At 40.5% G+C, this 15741-nt stretch overlaps 1 protein-coding gene across 18 annotated transcripts in view; it reads right to left on the reverse strand.

The window, feature by feature from the left end:
- Positions 1–1593: 1593 nt before the first annotated feature.
- KIAA1210 (KIAA1210 ortholog) overlaps positions 1594–15741 on the reverse strand; it is a 60478-nt gene continuing 46330 nt past the window's right edge. For all 18 annotated transcript variants that reach the window (XM_075763524.1, XM_075763514.1, XM_075763506.1 and 15 more), the window contains 6 exons: positions 13368–13580; positions 12173–12275; positions 9472–11070; positions 8064–8215; positions 7266–7371; positions 1594–3765 (listed from right to left, as the gene is read on the reverse strand). In XM_075763524.1, the coding sequence (XP_075619639.1) occupies positions 3593–3765; positions 7266–7371; positions 8064–8215; positions 9472–11070; positions 12173–12275; positions 13368–13580 (2346 nt within the window). In that variant the 3' untranslated portion in view covers positions 1594–3592. The remainder of the gene's footprint in view (positions 3766–7265; positions 7372–8063; positions 8216–9471; positions 11071–12172; positions 12276–13367; positions 13581–15741) is intronic.

Consider the following 15741-nt stretch of genomic DNA (forward strand, 5'->3'; position numbering starts at 1 on the left):
AGTGTTTTCAATATGGTTAGTCTTTCCTCACTATTGTAAGACTTTCCTTCTAAGTATGGTAATTGAAATGAGTATTGGCTCCTCAGTTATATCTGAATTTTAGAATTATTCTTTGGGTCTATTTAAGGAAATGCGTACACAAGATTCTCGTAATAAAAGTGTTGTCAGAGTTGTGCTGAAGCAGAAGTATGTAGCTTTGGAAATTTTGGAGTATTTTTCCCTCATTTAAACTGACTCGTTGCCTCTTGTCCACAAACCCACTTAATTACAAGCAGATTCCCAACTGGATAATAACATAACAGATTCTCTTTTAGCCCAAGTCTTTACAGTTCACTATTACAGCAAAAGGAATCTCTGTAATCTACAGCTAGGTGCTGTTTGTCTCTCTAATCTCTTCTGTAAAATCATCAGATTCTACATCTGGCTGGGATGAAGATCAACCTGTAGCCAGGTAGCAGTTGTTCTAAGCAGCAGAGTTAAAATGCCAAACTGCAATGCTCTTTTTGGACACGTTCACGCATCTTGTAACAACAAAGGAAGGAGTTTTTTCCATACTTTATAGCTCCCAAACCCTCCATCAAATCACAAATAGAAATACACCTCTCTTTCAGACCTCTCTGCGTCAATGGAATAATGCATAATTCTCTGCATTAATGAAAGCCTCCAGTCTCCGTACTGTAATAGCGTGCATATAAATACATACTGAAAACTGCTTTCTAGACCGGAGAACCCTTCTGCGCTCCTCGGGGATGGCACTAGCACCCTCTGCTGTCACACAGCACCATCAAAGTCAGCTGAAACCCCAGTCGCTGCACTGTGCACAGGGAATTTCAGGGACAGCTTTCTACATCCTCCACTAAAGATTCTGAGCCATAAAACCTCACAGTGACTTTCTGCAATGAACTCTGCGCTTCAAGACAGCTTATTTTCAAAGACAATAACTATGTCAAGAAATAATCACCCAAAATGAGCTTATTATATTAGTTATTTGCACTGATCGAACACCTAAAAACTACACTAGGACAACAGGAAATCAAAGCCATGCTAACAGAGCTACCAACTTCTATAAATGTATCCATAAGCCACTGATATTTCAATGCTTATCTTAAACCCCCATATTCTAAACTCTTGTGACTACATGAGACTCAGTTTTGATTTTTTTTTTCTCTACATGCTTTTTGTTCTCTTGGTTGCAGAGAGAAAGTTGAAAACATTAATTTCCGAAATCCAGAAGGCAAGTAAATGTAAATGTAACATCACATGATTCTCATGTGGTTTTCTTCTTTTTTAAAGCAACCCCAAAATGTCTTATAGCAGTTTGCTAGCAATACCAGAACACATTCGAACAAGTTATTTACAAGGCTTCCTGTGACCACAAGTGCTAGCCTTCAAGGCAACCCTGTACTGAAGAAGCAATAATTCCAGAACAAAAGGAGTGCCATCAGCTCTCTGGTGATGTTTTAAACTAGATTTAGAAAATTAGTTAGATTTAGAAAAGTTCATTAGTGTGACCAGCTGTGTTGATCAGTCCTAGGCCATGCAAAATCATCTCAAAACAAGATCTATGCAGTATATCCATATATAGAGTCTATATTGACCAAAGACATCTTTTTATTTTTTCCTTAATGAGAGGCATCTATCACACTTCTTTTCCCAGGAATTATATCCTCATCGCTGGCAACAGCATTTAATCATAAACCAAATATGGGAATGGAATCAAAATGGGTTCCTTCAAGACAAGGATTACAAAAACATATATACATACCAAACATAACAGACAGAAACAATATTAAGATCAAAAGCAAACACAGGGAAAGAGAGATTATAGTATCATTTGCAGTACTTTGGGTGAAGGATCACAATCCACACTACGAAAAAGAGAAGACAGTTTGCTGAATATAGAAATGCACGTATTTTACACAGGGTCAGTAAGCTTGTGATGGGATGGCAGCTGTACAAAACTTCAAGAATCAAAGCTGAGTATGTTCATTTACATTACACTCAAAAATTTCAGAGAAATACAAATGTTTCAGTTCTTTGTAAGAGAAGATATGCTTCCTAAAATAGAGAAACACAAGTAGTAAAATAGGCATGGATTACCAAGTCAATGTGAAATTCTTACTCTTTCTGGTGTTAGTACAAAATAAACAGTATCTATAGCTTCAGTGAGCCTACTTGGGTGAGTAAGTTTTCACCTATATTAAAAAAAAAATTAAAATCACAGTATGGGTCCTAATTAATACTGTTTTCAAATTGCAAGAGCTACATATTAAATTCAGGCCAAGACTGGAAGATTAAAGTCTTGCTTAAGCTGATCTGAAACCAAATTTTTGTTTTGCAGTTAATCCAGTATTTTTCTTTAAAATACCTATCAACTTTCCAGCTACAAACTCTCCGTCAGCCCAGCCAGCCTTCAAATTTTGCACTGACTGTAAACAAAAACTACATAAATGCGCAATGCTGCAAAACCTGAAAAGGACCGGTGAGTGCCACTGCCACTTAAGCCACGAACATCATTTTACAAACCTTCTTTTTCAAGTATCTGCTTCCTTCAAAGTCTGAAGCAAAACTTCTGTTAACTTAAGTGACTGCAAGGCCAGGCCCTGAGAGAATAATCCTTTCCCAGCTGCACATTCTTAGACTGATGTTGAGTTACTGGTTAAAGACTGATGAGGCAAGGAGAAAAGCAGATGCCCCTTTTATCACTAATATTAAATACAACCAACTAAACACACATTCACGTGAACATGGAGAGCAGAGTGCACCTTCTAGGCAGCAAATAGTTACCACCCCCAACACACTCTTTAAGAGACACAATTGGCTGAGGAATCTCACAAAAAATAAATCAATATTTGCCATCATTAAAACTTTTTTTTTTTTGGTAGAATGCCCAAACTATCCCAGATTTCCACAGGTGTAACCAAAAGCAGAGTACATGCTAGAGTGTGGTGGTTTTCTAGGGCATGGGAGAGAACAGGTGTGTAGCTCTGGGCCATTCTAGTGGGCATCAATGAGCAAAGCACAAGACCCATGGTGTTGCGACTTCACCCAAAAGCCAAAACTACTCCAATTCGCAATGCTGTTTAGATCCTATAGCTATCACAACACAGATCCATTAACAATCAGAAGCAAAGTCAGACTGCCCATCCCAGAGCATTAGAGAAAGAAGTGTGATGACATCAATGCCCATGAGTCATGATGTGTCAGTGCCCAGCATTGTATCTATTTTATAGACTACAGTAATTTCTTAGCCATTGCACAAAATATTGTATAGTCTGCGGAAACTTTAAAAATGTATTTTGCAAGGGAAATGTTTCAAAAGCCTGAAGCATGTCTTCTTTGAACATCACTGCCAGATGTGCAAGGATATAATAAATTGATCAAGTTTTCCTAGTATTTGATAGTAGGAAATGCTCAGCTTCCTACTTCAAATTAAGCCTGTGATGGCATTTCTTCATTGTGTATTTACATACAACAGTCTAATAAAAAGTTTTAAGGCTCTTATTTCTCAAAAAATGGTCACAGTAAAGAAGGGATTAAATGGAGTTAACGCAGCTATTGGCAATACAAAGAAGGATGCTCATGTCATTTGCTATTGTACAATCTGTGGCATTTCACTCCACGCTTTGGCTTTCTTCTTGGCCAGGGATAGCCACGGTGGTTCAGCAGGGCTGCATGGTGTCATTGGCAGGTTAGAGGAGTGTCTTCCTTCCTTTTCAACAGCAGGAATCACAGATGCTTCCTGAGCAATAGGTCCAACTTTATCTGCCAACAACAAGATATCCATCATACGTCAGAAGGCTACAGAGTTAAAAACTCACTTTCTGCCAATAATACTTCCTTCTCTCTAAAGCAATTGTTTTACAGCCCAGAATGTTTGCGACTCAAAAATAAGTCAGAGGAATTGTTAAACTGGGTATCGCTAGCACTATCTGGTCCAGCTACAACAATGGCGAGAACTAGCTATTGCAATGGAAAAATTGATACTAAACTGTTAGTGAATAATCTTCCCATAAAAGAATCTTCTCCTCAGTCCCAACAGCAAGTGTCTAAGCCCTGATAAATGAAGAAGCTCTTCAAAATTCTTCAAGCACGTGGAGACTATAGCCCCAGGTGTTTTTATAATTCAAATTCTTGGCTAACTCATTTCTTAATGTTTTCTAACTCTGAATTTCCATGACAGTGCACAGCAAGGAGTTCCACAGGCTTATTCTGCTCTGCGAGTGCATGAAAATCTAGGAATAAGACTCCTGAGTATGCAGGAAAATGGAAACAAAATATCTGCAGGGCAAGGATCACCCCAGACTTGCTGCGGGATTAAAAGTAATGTTTTTCAACACTGAGAAGTCTTAAAGATATTTTTTCAGTCTTCACTGCCGGCACAACAATTGCTCAGCAATATTATTAAATACTAGGTAGGGATCAAACCAGTGCTTTATGTTCTTGTTGTAAACCAAGAAGGTGGGATTCTGGTGGGGCTAGGTGTTCCTCTTCCTGCAGCCTAACACAAGCCTGTCACCTTCACAAAGGATGGAGGAACACAGATAACACTCCTTGTCTGGCTTTGAGTTACTACTTAGAAAAGGCTATCTCCATCCATCTTGTTTGAAAATTTTCAAGATTAATGTCATCAGACATACAGCCTGGCATGGGGCTTCACAGAAAGCAGCTCTGAACAGATACAGCTCTCATTTCTCGAGACATGGCTCACAAGTCTTTGAACATTGTGCTCTCTCCATCCATTTCAACCCAGGCAGTACTTCATTTCTGTAAGTCAAACTGAGAAAATTCAAACTTTTTCCTCACACTTGATTAGTCTGTGTGTGGCATGTGGCAGGCACGATGAGGCTGCTGTGCTCCAGCACAAGAACAGAGGCCACATGGGGACTTAAGCAATGTTAAGTACAGGAAGCTTGATCTTGCTCGCACTGAAATCAATGGAAAATGTCTATCAGCTCCATCAGTCACTCCACTCAGAAGGTCTCTGGTCTTTTAAAAATCCTGGTGCATTGGTAGTTCTTGCAGGAGGCAAGCTATGCTTAGAAATACTGGAGGAAGTATAATATCAATTAAAAACAGACTGCAGGTCTACCTACACAGCAAATTTTTCAGAAGTATCTAAGGTGACGTAGGAATTTAAGGCTTTGGAACAAACCTCACCATGCTTAGGGTTAAGAGGGAAAGAGAAGAGGCAAGCTAAGTAGTCTGCCCTTGGTTATGACATGGGCTGCCATGCAGCAGTAACAAAAAAAGTCACACTCAGTAAAGTCAGGATCTGATTTCTCGGAATTCTGTTCCAAATTTAGCTGACCTTGAGCTGTCCTGGCTCTTGCTGTTGTGTGCAGGATGTATGCATTGCACAGAAAACCTCAACCATCCAGGAAGAAAATTGCTAACAGTTAACATAAGCATGATTCAAATTAATAACTCCTCTGGATATTAAATCTACATCCTTTCCACCATGAGCACCTTCAACTAGACAAATTGCTGGCTGTGCTAATGGAAACCAAATAAGAGAACACATATGGGATTCCCGATCTCCTACTTGTGTGCTGACAGTGATGAACATTTCCTAAACAATAGGGAATGGTTTTCTGAGCAGTAGAGTAGTGTTTTCCTTAAACATCAGCACTGGTCAGATCTCTGTGTGATACTCAAGGAGTGGAAGACTAGAATATGCCTATAAATGCTGTCCCTGGAAGCGGGGGGGAAGCAGCTGGATGTCAGGAAACTAGGCCAATTCTTGGGAAGAGGTGATGCAGAAAAACTTGTAATTCTGCTGCAAGGACCGCAAGTGGTATAAATTCTAGTAAACAAGTAGCAATTTGTGGAGTTCTGAATTTTGACTGAAGACTGCTGGGCTTCCAAGGTTTAGCTAATTCAACAGACAGAAATCCACTCTGTCCGTGCCAGCCTTTCAAAGGAAGACCTTCTAATCTGAGCAAAAATCTTGGCCTGTATACTTTTCATCTCTCACTTTGCACCTACAACCATAAGACGAAGCTGGCCTGTAACACAATCCTTTCTAAAAACTATTGTATTTTGATCACACACACAGAGTAAGGCTGGCAATTGGCATCAGAACCTCTGTGTTGGTGCATATCCTCAGCTGGTCAGCTACCTGTAGTAAGGGAGAAAGCTTATTTTGTAGGACCTGTAGACTCAAAAAACAGGGAACAGATCTATAAAAAGCTACTACAGGGAGCAGGCACAGAAGTACCCCCTAATATCTCTAATAAAACAATTCTGGATGCTGGTGGATTCTAAGGGGAAAGTGGCCAGATGCATGCACTCTCTCTAGACAGCATCCCTTACTGACCGTGTCAGCAACAGGAACCTGGAATAGAAAAGCCACTGCTCTGACACAGTGGGGCATTTCTTATCTTCTTAGGCAGTATCTGAAATCAATAGCTTTCAGCTAGCACAATATGCTTTCACAGCTGAAGAACTGGCTTATCTATATCTAGCTGGAGCATGTCTCTGAGGTTTGGCACCACACTGAGTAAGCAGGGAGGGAGAAGCTGCAGCCCAGCAGTAGCCTTGGAAGAGGTTTGTGAGTCACGATGTCTGAGTCACATTCTTCCCCTGCATCTTACAGAAAATCACAGCTAACAGGGCGGGAGAGGGGGCATCAAGCTTCTATGTTCACCTGAGAGTGGAACTGACTCTACCTAAATTGTTCTTGAGACATGTTTATCTATTAAACATATCCAGCAATGGAAACTGTACACTCTGTAAGCAACCTATGCTATTCCACACTTCACCACTCTTATTGTTAGAAAGTATTTCCTAATATCTAAGCTAAACCTCTCCTGATGCATTTTAAGCTCATACAGGGCATAAAGACTAGTCTTGTCCTCTGCAGCAAATTAAATTGTCTTCTCTAGACTAAACAACTCCACTCCCATCAGTATTTCCTGGCTGACTGGAGGTCCAGAGGACCTGACCTTTTTTGCTGCTCTCCTCTGGACACTCTCCAACTTCAACTGCTATTCTTTACTACTGACATTTGCTAGTAATAAATCACCATACTGTTTATATGCCATTTCATGAACTGGCAGTGGGGATAAAAGTTCCTCATTTCCTTTCTTTCATGGGTGAGCAAGCCAATATGTTGACTTATACACAAACTATAGTCTGAACAGGCCTCATATAAAGTGTGCTGATTATCAAAAAGGTAACTATCTCCTCCCATTACCTGCCACCCATACCGCTTACTGGCGTAAACTGTAGCTACTACGTAAAGATGTAAAGAAAGAGAATACCTGCTGCAGCAGACACACTGGTCTTCATTTGGGTTTTCTTGTCCTGAGAGCTCAAGCTGGAAGGCAGATTCTTCTTCGGTATGTTCTCACTAGCACAGATCCCTTGCTACAAAAGGGGGAGAGAAGAAAAGAATGCAACTAAGAAACCTGCTAGCTACTGGCACCCATGAAACTCGCCCTGGCAATATCTCTAAACCTGACTGTGGAAACACAGCACAAGCCAGACAACGATGGTTAGGGACATCCTGTAGGAGGGAGGGAGAAGGCAAGAAGGAAGACAGTTGCTACAAATACAGGGTTACTTCAATGCAGGCAAGTTATCCTCTCTCTCTTACGGATGGGGAATTGAAGATCTTGCCCAAGCTGCACAAGAAACTTGTGCAAGAGTCAGTGGAAAAGCCAAACTTTCAGTACGCAGTCTCCAGACCAGAGCAGTGAATGTGGTCTGCAGGTCACTAACAGCGAGGAAGCTAGTGCAATTCAAAGCAGCTCTTGGGCTACATAAATACATTCTGGGCAATAGGCAAACTCTGAAAAAGTTCAGGTTTGAGTAGTGCAAAGGAACATATAGGAGGATCCAGCTCTGAAACTAATCACTGTGACAGTATAGTCACACATGTGTTTGCTCACTTGCATCAGTTGTCTGTCCCAACACACTTTAGAGACCAGTCCTGAAAGTCTCTCTTTGAGTAGTGCTCACAATACACCTCCAATGAAGATGATATTCAACAGTTTGCAGAAGTACCCAGGCAATCTGGTGCAGGATTCACAGCCATGCAACATTACTTGATACTCTACCTCCTCTTGATCCACTTTGGTCAAAGCTTTGTGTTCAGCTTTATGTCCTTTGGCAAGAGGGTGGTCCTGGAAACCCTTTTGTTTTAATTTTGCCATGGAGATCCAAGCTGGTTCAGAGGAAGCAGTTTCCAAATGTGGAGAGGGGACTTTTTCTACAAAAGAATCATAGAATGGTTTGGGTTGGAAGGGACCTCAAAGCTCATCTAGTTCCAACCCCTCCTGCCACGGGCAGGGGCACCCTCCACTAGACCACGTTGCCCAAAGCCCCATCCAACCTGGAATTGAACACTTCCAGGGAGGGGGCATCCACAGCTTCTCTGGGCAACCTGTTCCAGTGTCTCACCACCCTCACAGTAAAGAATTTCTTCCTAATATCTAATCTAAATCTACCCTCTCTCAGTTTAAAACCATTACCCCTTCTCCTATCACTCCATGCCCTTGTAAACAGTCCCTCTCCAGCTTTCCTGTAGGCCCCTTTAGGGACTGGAAGGCTGCTCTAAGGTCTCCCCGGAGCCTTCTCTTCTCCAGGCTGAACAATCCCAACTCTCTCAGCCTCTCCTGATAGGAGAGGTGCTCCAGCCCTCTGATCACCTTCATGGCCTCCTCTGGACTCGCTCCAACAGCTCCCTGTCTTTCTTGTACTGGGGACCCCAGAGCTGGATGCAGCAGAAGCATTTTTGAAGTAAAGAAGGGATTTAGGTCAAGTCAGTCTAAAGCTAGTGTGTTTTAAATCCTTCAGCATCTGTAATACCCTTTGAACACTCTGGACATAAGATTACCTTCCCTGATGATTTTGTCCTTGGCAATAACTGTTTTTCTGTTTATTCTGGAGTTTTTGACCTGACTCCGCTTCCGTTTAAGTCAATGGCAGAACTCCCACTGCAATCACTGTGAACCGGATTTTGCCTTTGAAATAACATCCTTACACTGCAGATTAAATGAGTATGATAACCACTATTTTTTCATGGAGGTAGTAAAACACAGGCTGCCTTTTCACTTTTTAAATATTTTAAATTAAGTGATTGTAGGAAAAAAAATAATCACACCTAATGCAACTCCTAGTTAAGATTTGAGCTGCTGCAGTCTGGAAAATTACAAAACAGCAGCAAGTTATAAAAAACTGTGTTAAAACTTCAGTGATATGCACAAGTAGGTCGCACCAGAAATGTTTCAGAGGCCCTTAAGCTATTACTCTGTTGTTATTCTTGCTGAACACACCCCTCATTAAGATAAACCAAGAATTCGCTTGACTAGCCAAATCAGCAAGCCAATTAAACTATGGTACTGACGAATTCAAGGCTGAATTTGGTCCTTGTCAAGAGGATTTTTATCTCTTGTTTGCCACTCTGCCAAGGTTCTTACACAACCAGTTTTCTACAATGTTTGGATTAAAATACAGCATAAATACCTGAAGGTTTATGACCATTTTGCTTCTTTGCCATTTCTTCTGATCTTGTCTTGGGAGGATTTTTGTCTTCTAGGAGATCTGTTTTTTTAACAAATGATTTTGTGCTGACAGGAAGTCCTGGAGGTGGTTTCCCAGTGCCCACCAATTTCTGATCCTCCTTGACTGAAGCAGAAGCAACAGTGGGAACAGCTGAGGGGATCAGCTTTGGAGTCTCAGCACGGCTTTCATTCTGGTATTTTAGTAAAGAAGATGTTCTCCTCAGTCTAACCCCAAATGGGTTTTCAACATTTTGTGCTTCATGGTCAGCCCACTCCATAGAAGAATTCAAATGCAAATCACTGTCCTTACAATCTTGATCAAATCTATCTGAGTTGGTTTTTGCTGATTCCTGGATGACTGCATCAAAACGTGTGTGTTCTTTTGTCATTCCTTCAAACAACTCTGGTCTTATAGGGGACGTTGGGGAGCTTCTGGTATAGGAATCTTCCTTTGAATTTGACCCCCCTGAGAGAGATCTTTGCCATGCTGGTGCAATGGTAAATCTGACTGGTTTAGCAGAAGCAGTCTTCAGTGGACTTTTCACATTTTCATCTGAAGATTGACTGTCTTCCACTGTTTTTCTGTGAGAAGCTGTACTGCTTATCTGGTACTCCTTACCATCATCATCAGATGAGATATTACTCTTCAAGCCAGCCAAACTTGAAGAGGCAAGACATCCAATGGAAAGTTTTTCAGAAATGTATGATGCGTGGGCCTGTTGACTGCCTTGGTTACCCTTCGAAACAGAAACAGTTTCTGCTTTAAAACATACTTCCAATTTACTGGGAGGTAGCATGCAACCTGCTTCTGAGACAGATGCAGCAGTGTCTATTTTTTTTTCTACATTGCCTTTGGATGACTGAAATTCCATTATTTCACAAGTTTCTTTGTCATTTCTTGTTACTGAACTGTTTTTAGGCTTCAAAACAGCCACTGTCTTGATGTCAGAAGACGACTCTGAATTGGCTGCTGCAACCTGTGAGGTGCTTGGTGGAGTATCTGAGGCAGCATGGTTGGAATGATTCTCAATAGTACCCAAGCAGGCTTCTACTTTGCCAATAAACAGTGGATCTCCCTTTTCCTGGTCTTGAATGTCTGGATCTACAGAATTTACTGAGGACCTTTGTGCAACATCTGCCAATATATCTATGCCCTCTGTTTCCACACCATTGCTAAACAAGTCAGCTGCTAGTATGTCTGGAAACACAACAGTTTCTCCTTCAATTTGTTGCAATTTTGGAAGTGCAGATACTACAGTATTGGTATTTTGCTGATGTAATTTCAATTCATCAGATGACTCATCTGAACAGTACGACACTTTTGCACTATGGTGTTCCTCAAGGTTCACTGCAGAAGGCTCAGGTCTCAGAAGGGGTGCAGCTGCTTTATAGTGATGGTCCATGTCTGGAAGGCATGCATCCTCTTGCGGCAAAGCACAAGAGTCTTCTGCTGCAAGTGTGGAATCACAAGAGTCATGGGCAGCATCAGTGGGACTTTTTATACTTGGTGTCTCCTTAGAACCACCTCCCTTTGCACAATATTCCACCTGAGCTGATAATCCTGTATTAAACAGAGAAGAGTGTGTAACTTAAAGATTACAATTCAAGCACCATCTGTATCAGTAATTCATTCCAGATATTGCAGTCATTTAGCATGAATTCCCCTTGTCTGAGCATCATTATCAGCTAAATAAGGGTATTAAAAGCGTATTTAGAAATGGGCTGTCCAATTGAGGAGACTCCAAGTTTTTAGTCTGAACATACCTAATCCCAGGAATGACTGAAAATTGTTGTCTGCTTAAGGTGTACCAAACCAATTGCTGTTTAGTTGTTTTCTGTGAATATCCCTAGTTGTAAGACTACTAGCCAGATTTCCCTAGGCATTTCTTCATGTGTATGCCTAGAAGGGCTGGCTAGAATGATCTGGAGGATTTTCTGTATTTAAGCAGAAGATCTCAGCATCAAGTAGCTCTGCCTCCTGCAGCTCCAGCAGGGTTGCTGAACATCTGGATAGCTTAGATGTGTCTGCACACACAGTAACTCTGATGTGTAACAGCATTAGCTTCTGGCTCTGACAACAAACTGCCAACAAACTGCCAACGGTCCCACTACACCAGAGCATTACCATCAGTCAGTGCATTTGTAATGCAGCGCTAAAAGAGAAAACTTTTCGGTGCTGTTTTGGAGAAATTTCATTTATTTTTACAATTTACAATTACAATCATGTTACCACTGGCAGTTACCTATTATTCAAATGATAAGGGGGGAGGTGGCAAAGGAAGATCTAGTAAACACCAGCCAATTAAATTCACCTTACACACATAACAGATATAAACCTGAGGTTAAGGTTTTCCTGAGTTTAGAGAAACTTGGGTCCCCAGTCAATAAGATCTAGCCAACTGTGTAGCACAGGTACCTCTGAAGATGGTACTTTCACCTCATGTATTTTTTAATGCTGCCCTCAAAGTTCACCATTTCAGCATCACTGTTTTGAGAGAAGTAAATGATTTTTTCCATCATAACACTTTAGCAGCCAGGATTGGTTTTATGATATAAAACCAAAAGATGGCTAGTTTGAAAGGACTTACAATTCAAATAGGTCCTGCAAGCCTTATGTAGAAGAGTTCAAGCACCCAAAGAAGCAATACATAAGTCTTCGTTACCTTCCCAATCATTTTTATGCTGGTCACTCTCAAGTGATTCTGTTGAATTTCCCTTCTTTTGTGGAGTTGCAGGAAGACATGATTCATTTTCCAGCTCTTCCACCTAATGAGGTGTAGTAAGATCTTTTAATTAAAGAATAATGTGAAAAAAAATGTATTTTATAGACACACGTTTACAAATACTCAAAACATAGACACACCCGCATCCTGTAATTTACCAACACTGAGGGTAAGAAACTATTTCAGTTAAGAACCTAGAAATCACTCATGTTTAAAATGTCAAAGGCAGCCCATAGACCTCTCTTGTATCTGAAACATTCTGCGATTGACGTATTCTGAGTGAACAAGTATGTTTTTAAGACATCACTCAAGCTACATGGTGGCATAGAACAAACCAAGCCAGAGATATCAGCATCACTTCTGGTATCTCCAACTGACACTCCACAATTAGCTTTTCTCCTTCAGTACTGCAGTTGTACCAGCTGCAGCACAAAGAATATCCAGCAAAGATGCTGTAGGGCCCGTGTTTCCAAGAAAACCTCATTCCGTATTACACTCATCCTGAATTTCTGCTCCCATCCTCTCTTTCTCAGAGCAGGGCACTTCTAACTCCAGGGCAGATTTTCATGCATGATTCTTTGATGGAGAGGGGAACACACAGTAGAGAACCATTACTCCTTATTTCTGTTACACTCCAGCTCAACAACCTTTTCTATCTGGTGACCTTCATCTTCACACTGTGTTTCCTAGAAGCCAGGATGAGAATCATCTCATCCTAATTTATCCACAGGCAGAGCCACATTACCTCCCAAAGTCCTTCAGTCTTTCCTTTCAAATACGAAGAATTAAGTTAAAGTTAATCTGAAATTGTTTGTAGAAATAGACTTAGGCTTCTTTAAAACTGAAAACTAGCTTTTCAAACAGCAGGGATGTTTTTACAAATTAAGTGTAACCCGTAACTTTTTTGGCTAAATAATGAAAAACCGAAGTTGCACTTTTCTTCAGCTGCCATGATATTGAAGTTTTCCAAGTCTTTTTTGGTTGGTGAAAAAAATAGGTGGTTTCCCTTCTTCCAATGGAAGAATAAAAAAACCCAAAGGAATGTGGGTAGGAAAGAAAAAAAATTAAAATATTTAAAATAATAATTAAAAATTCACATCCATTTCCTTCTGCACAGTGATTCTTTTCCACTTACCTGGGGGGTTTGCTGATTCTTGTTGGTAAAGCCTTTCTGTTTCCGGGGGTTTATGGCAATCCTGTGCCTGGCTGCTGAGGTGTCCAGGCAGCCGAGGGGACTGGCAGGGATGGTGAAGTCAATGGGAAGGAAGCTGCTGCCTCGTGAGCCGGGGGCCCCCAGACTGGCAGAGGATGAAGGACTGATGGGCCTGGAGGAAGCTCCAGAAGGTATCTGTAAAACACAAACATGTCACTATACATTTTGCTTGGCTTCCCCACATCTCTGAAACAATTCCTTTGCTAGCTTGTTCCATTTCAGAAGTCTGAAATGGCTGTATTTTTGGACATAAATCCTCACTTTAAAATGCATGCCTAATGTCATCTCTGCATAGAGATTACTCAGTTCTGTGTATTCAGCTCTATGTTACACAAAAGTGAAAAATAGCTGTTTCTCCTTCTCCCACAGTAAGAGCCTCATCCTGTCCCCTTCCCAGTTCCTATCTGAAAAACCATTTGCAATATATGTATGCACCAGCAGGAGACACTGGTGCAGTTTTTATAGCTGCCTTTTCATGCCAATAATGTGACACATTAAAAAGCCACAAAAGTAGCACGGGTGCTTGCTCCTCATTATTTTACAGAAGTATTTGTAAAGAAACCTTTAAATATGCAGTTTGACTGGTTTTGTTACTGTTTTGAAATGTAGACCAGACTTTCTGGAATATTTGCAAAATTTCACAGACATGCCAAACAAACTTCATTCAGTATGACATACCTATTTTGCCTTTGGCCATAAAGCTAGGTGAAACACAGTCATTTAACTGTGCTTGGCATTCAGATTTTAGTTTTGTTTAAGCTTAGGATATAACACAGCATTTAAAACATAGATGATGATGATGAAGTTTTAAAGATAATGAAAACATCTTCCCATCTGATCTACAAAAATTATCTAGGTACATTTCTATGTGTTCAAGGAAGCTAAAACTAATTTCCTTGTTCTCCATTGATTTTTTTTTTAGTTCCTAGATCTGAAATAAACCACAACAGAATGTATTATAACAGATACAGACTCCTCTCATGAAAAATTTACACATTGTGAAAGAAAGAGGAACACAGCTAGCAAATAAGCTAACTATTGTTATAAATCTACAAGATTAATGATTAACTTGTAAGGATCACTAGTACTTACAAAAATAGTAACCTTGTTACTCATTTCTACATACAAGTTCTTCTGCCTTTCAATTATAAAATTACAGTTGTGCTTATTTAATATAAAACCATCTGAAGCTAGTATCTGAGCCACTGCTGTACATAAATGGCAAATTCCCTGCTCCACTGAGAATTCAGGATTTTTTTTTTTTCTGAACGCTGGTAGTTGGTATCTTCTCTCAAAGACAGCGGGATTTCCACATCAGTGTTTAACTGTAAGATAAATTTGGTGTTTATTGCTTATTGAGTAGCTACAGGAGCCTGCCCAAGGAGAATGCTGCAGGTAAGAGGCCCATTTCCTAAAGAGCGTTTGTGCCAAAACACTGTCCTTGGCCCCGCAAGCTGAGACCCTGTTTTGCTTTTAAACAGTCCGTGTCAAAGATGCCAACAAGGAAGTTAGATTTCCATAAAGGCTATCTGGCAAAGGCAGGGTAATGCTGGTTAATGTCTCTGTGAAGTCACTTGCTGCTCACTGAGTGATAGCCTCACATTTAGCTCTAGATTAGCGAGAAAGTGGGTATTTATAACTGTGGAAGGCACTGAGAAGTTACATGGGTGACACATCAGGGTTTCACACAGAGGTGACAGCAGCACGAAGCTCTTGGAAATCCCAGTGAAGTAGTACAGGTCAAAGAAATGAAGTAACTATCATCTACAGCAAGATCAATATGACAGCAAAATGTAAACCACTACACTGTGTGTAACTTCAGATTGCTTAGGCTCAAATCCTCTTTTTCCTTTACTAAATATACAACACTTAAATGGAATAACTGATGTAGATTTCTTGGTGCTTTTCACAATTGTCCTCATCTTTGGGATGAGGTTATTCAGTTTAACAACTTGTATTCTGCTAGCTCAAATCCTGGTATTACATAAATAGTTTCCAAAGCTACTAAAAAAATTATGATTATTTAGGAAAATGTTTTTTAGATAAATATATTGGCCAAACTGCTGACTAAGAAAAATATTTGGGTAAAGGAACATGCATGGTACCGTAGAGAAGCTAACTAGATTCCCAGTGAGTTGGGGTGAAAAGGAAGAGCCTTTAAGTGGGGAATCCTGTGCAATATAGAAGAAAGAAAAAAAATTTCTCCTGTCCCTGTCTGCCTTTCTTACAGGAGATGAGGTTGTAAGACTGAAAGAGTGGGGTTGACATTAACTGTTTGACCCTCAAGATGCTGCCC

Source organism: Balearica regulorum, chromosome 11 (genome assembly GCF_011004875.1).
Source record: "Balearica regulorum gibbericeps isolate bBalReg1 chromosome 11, bBalReg1.pri, whole genome shotgun sequence".
NCBI lineage: Eukaryota > Metazoa > Chordata > Aves > Gruiformes > Gruidae > Balearica > Balearica regulorum.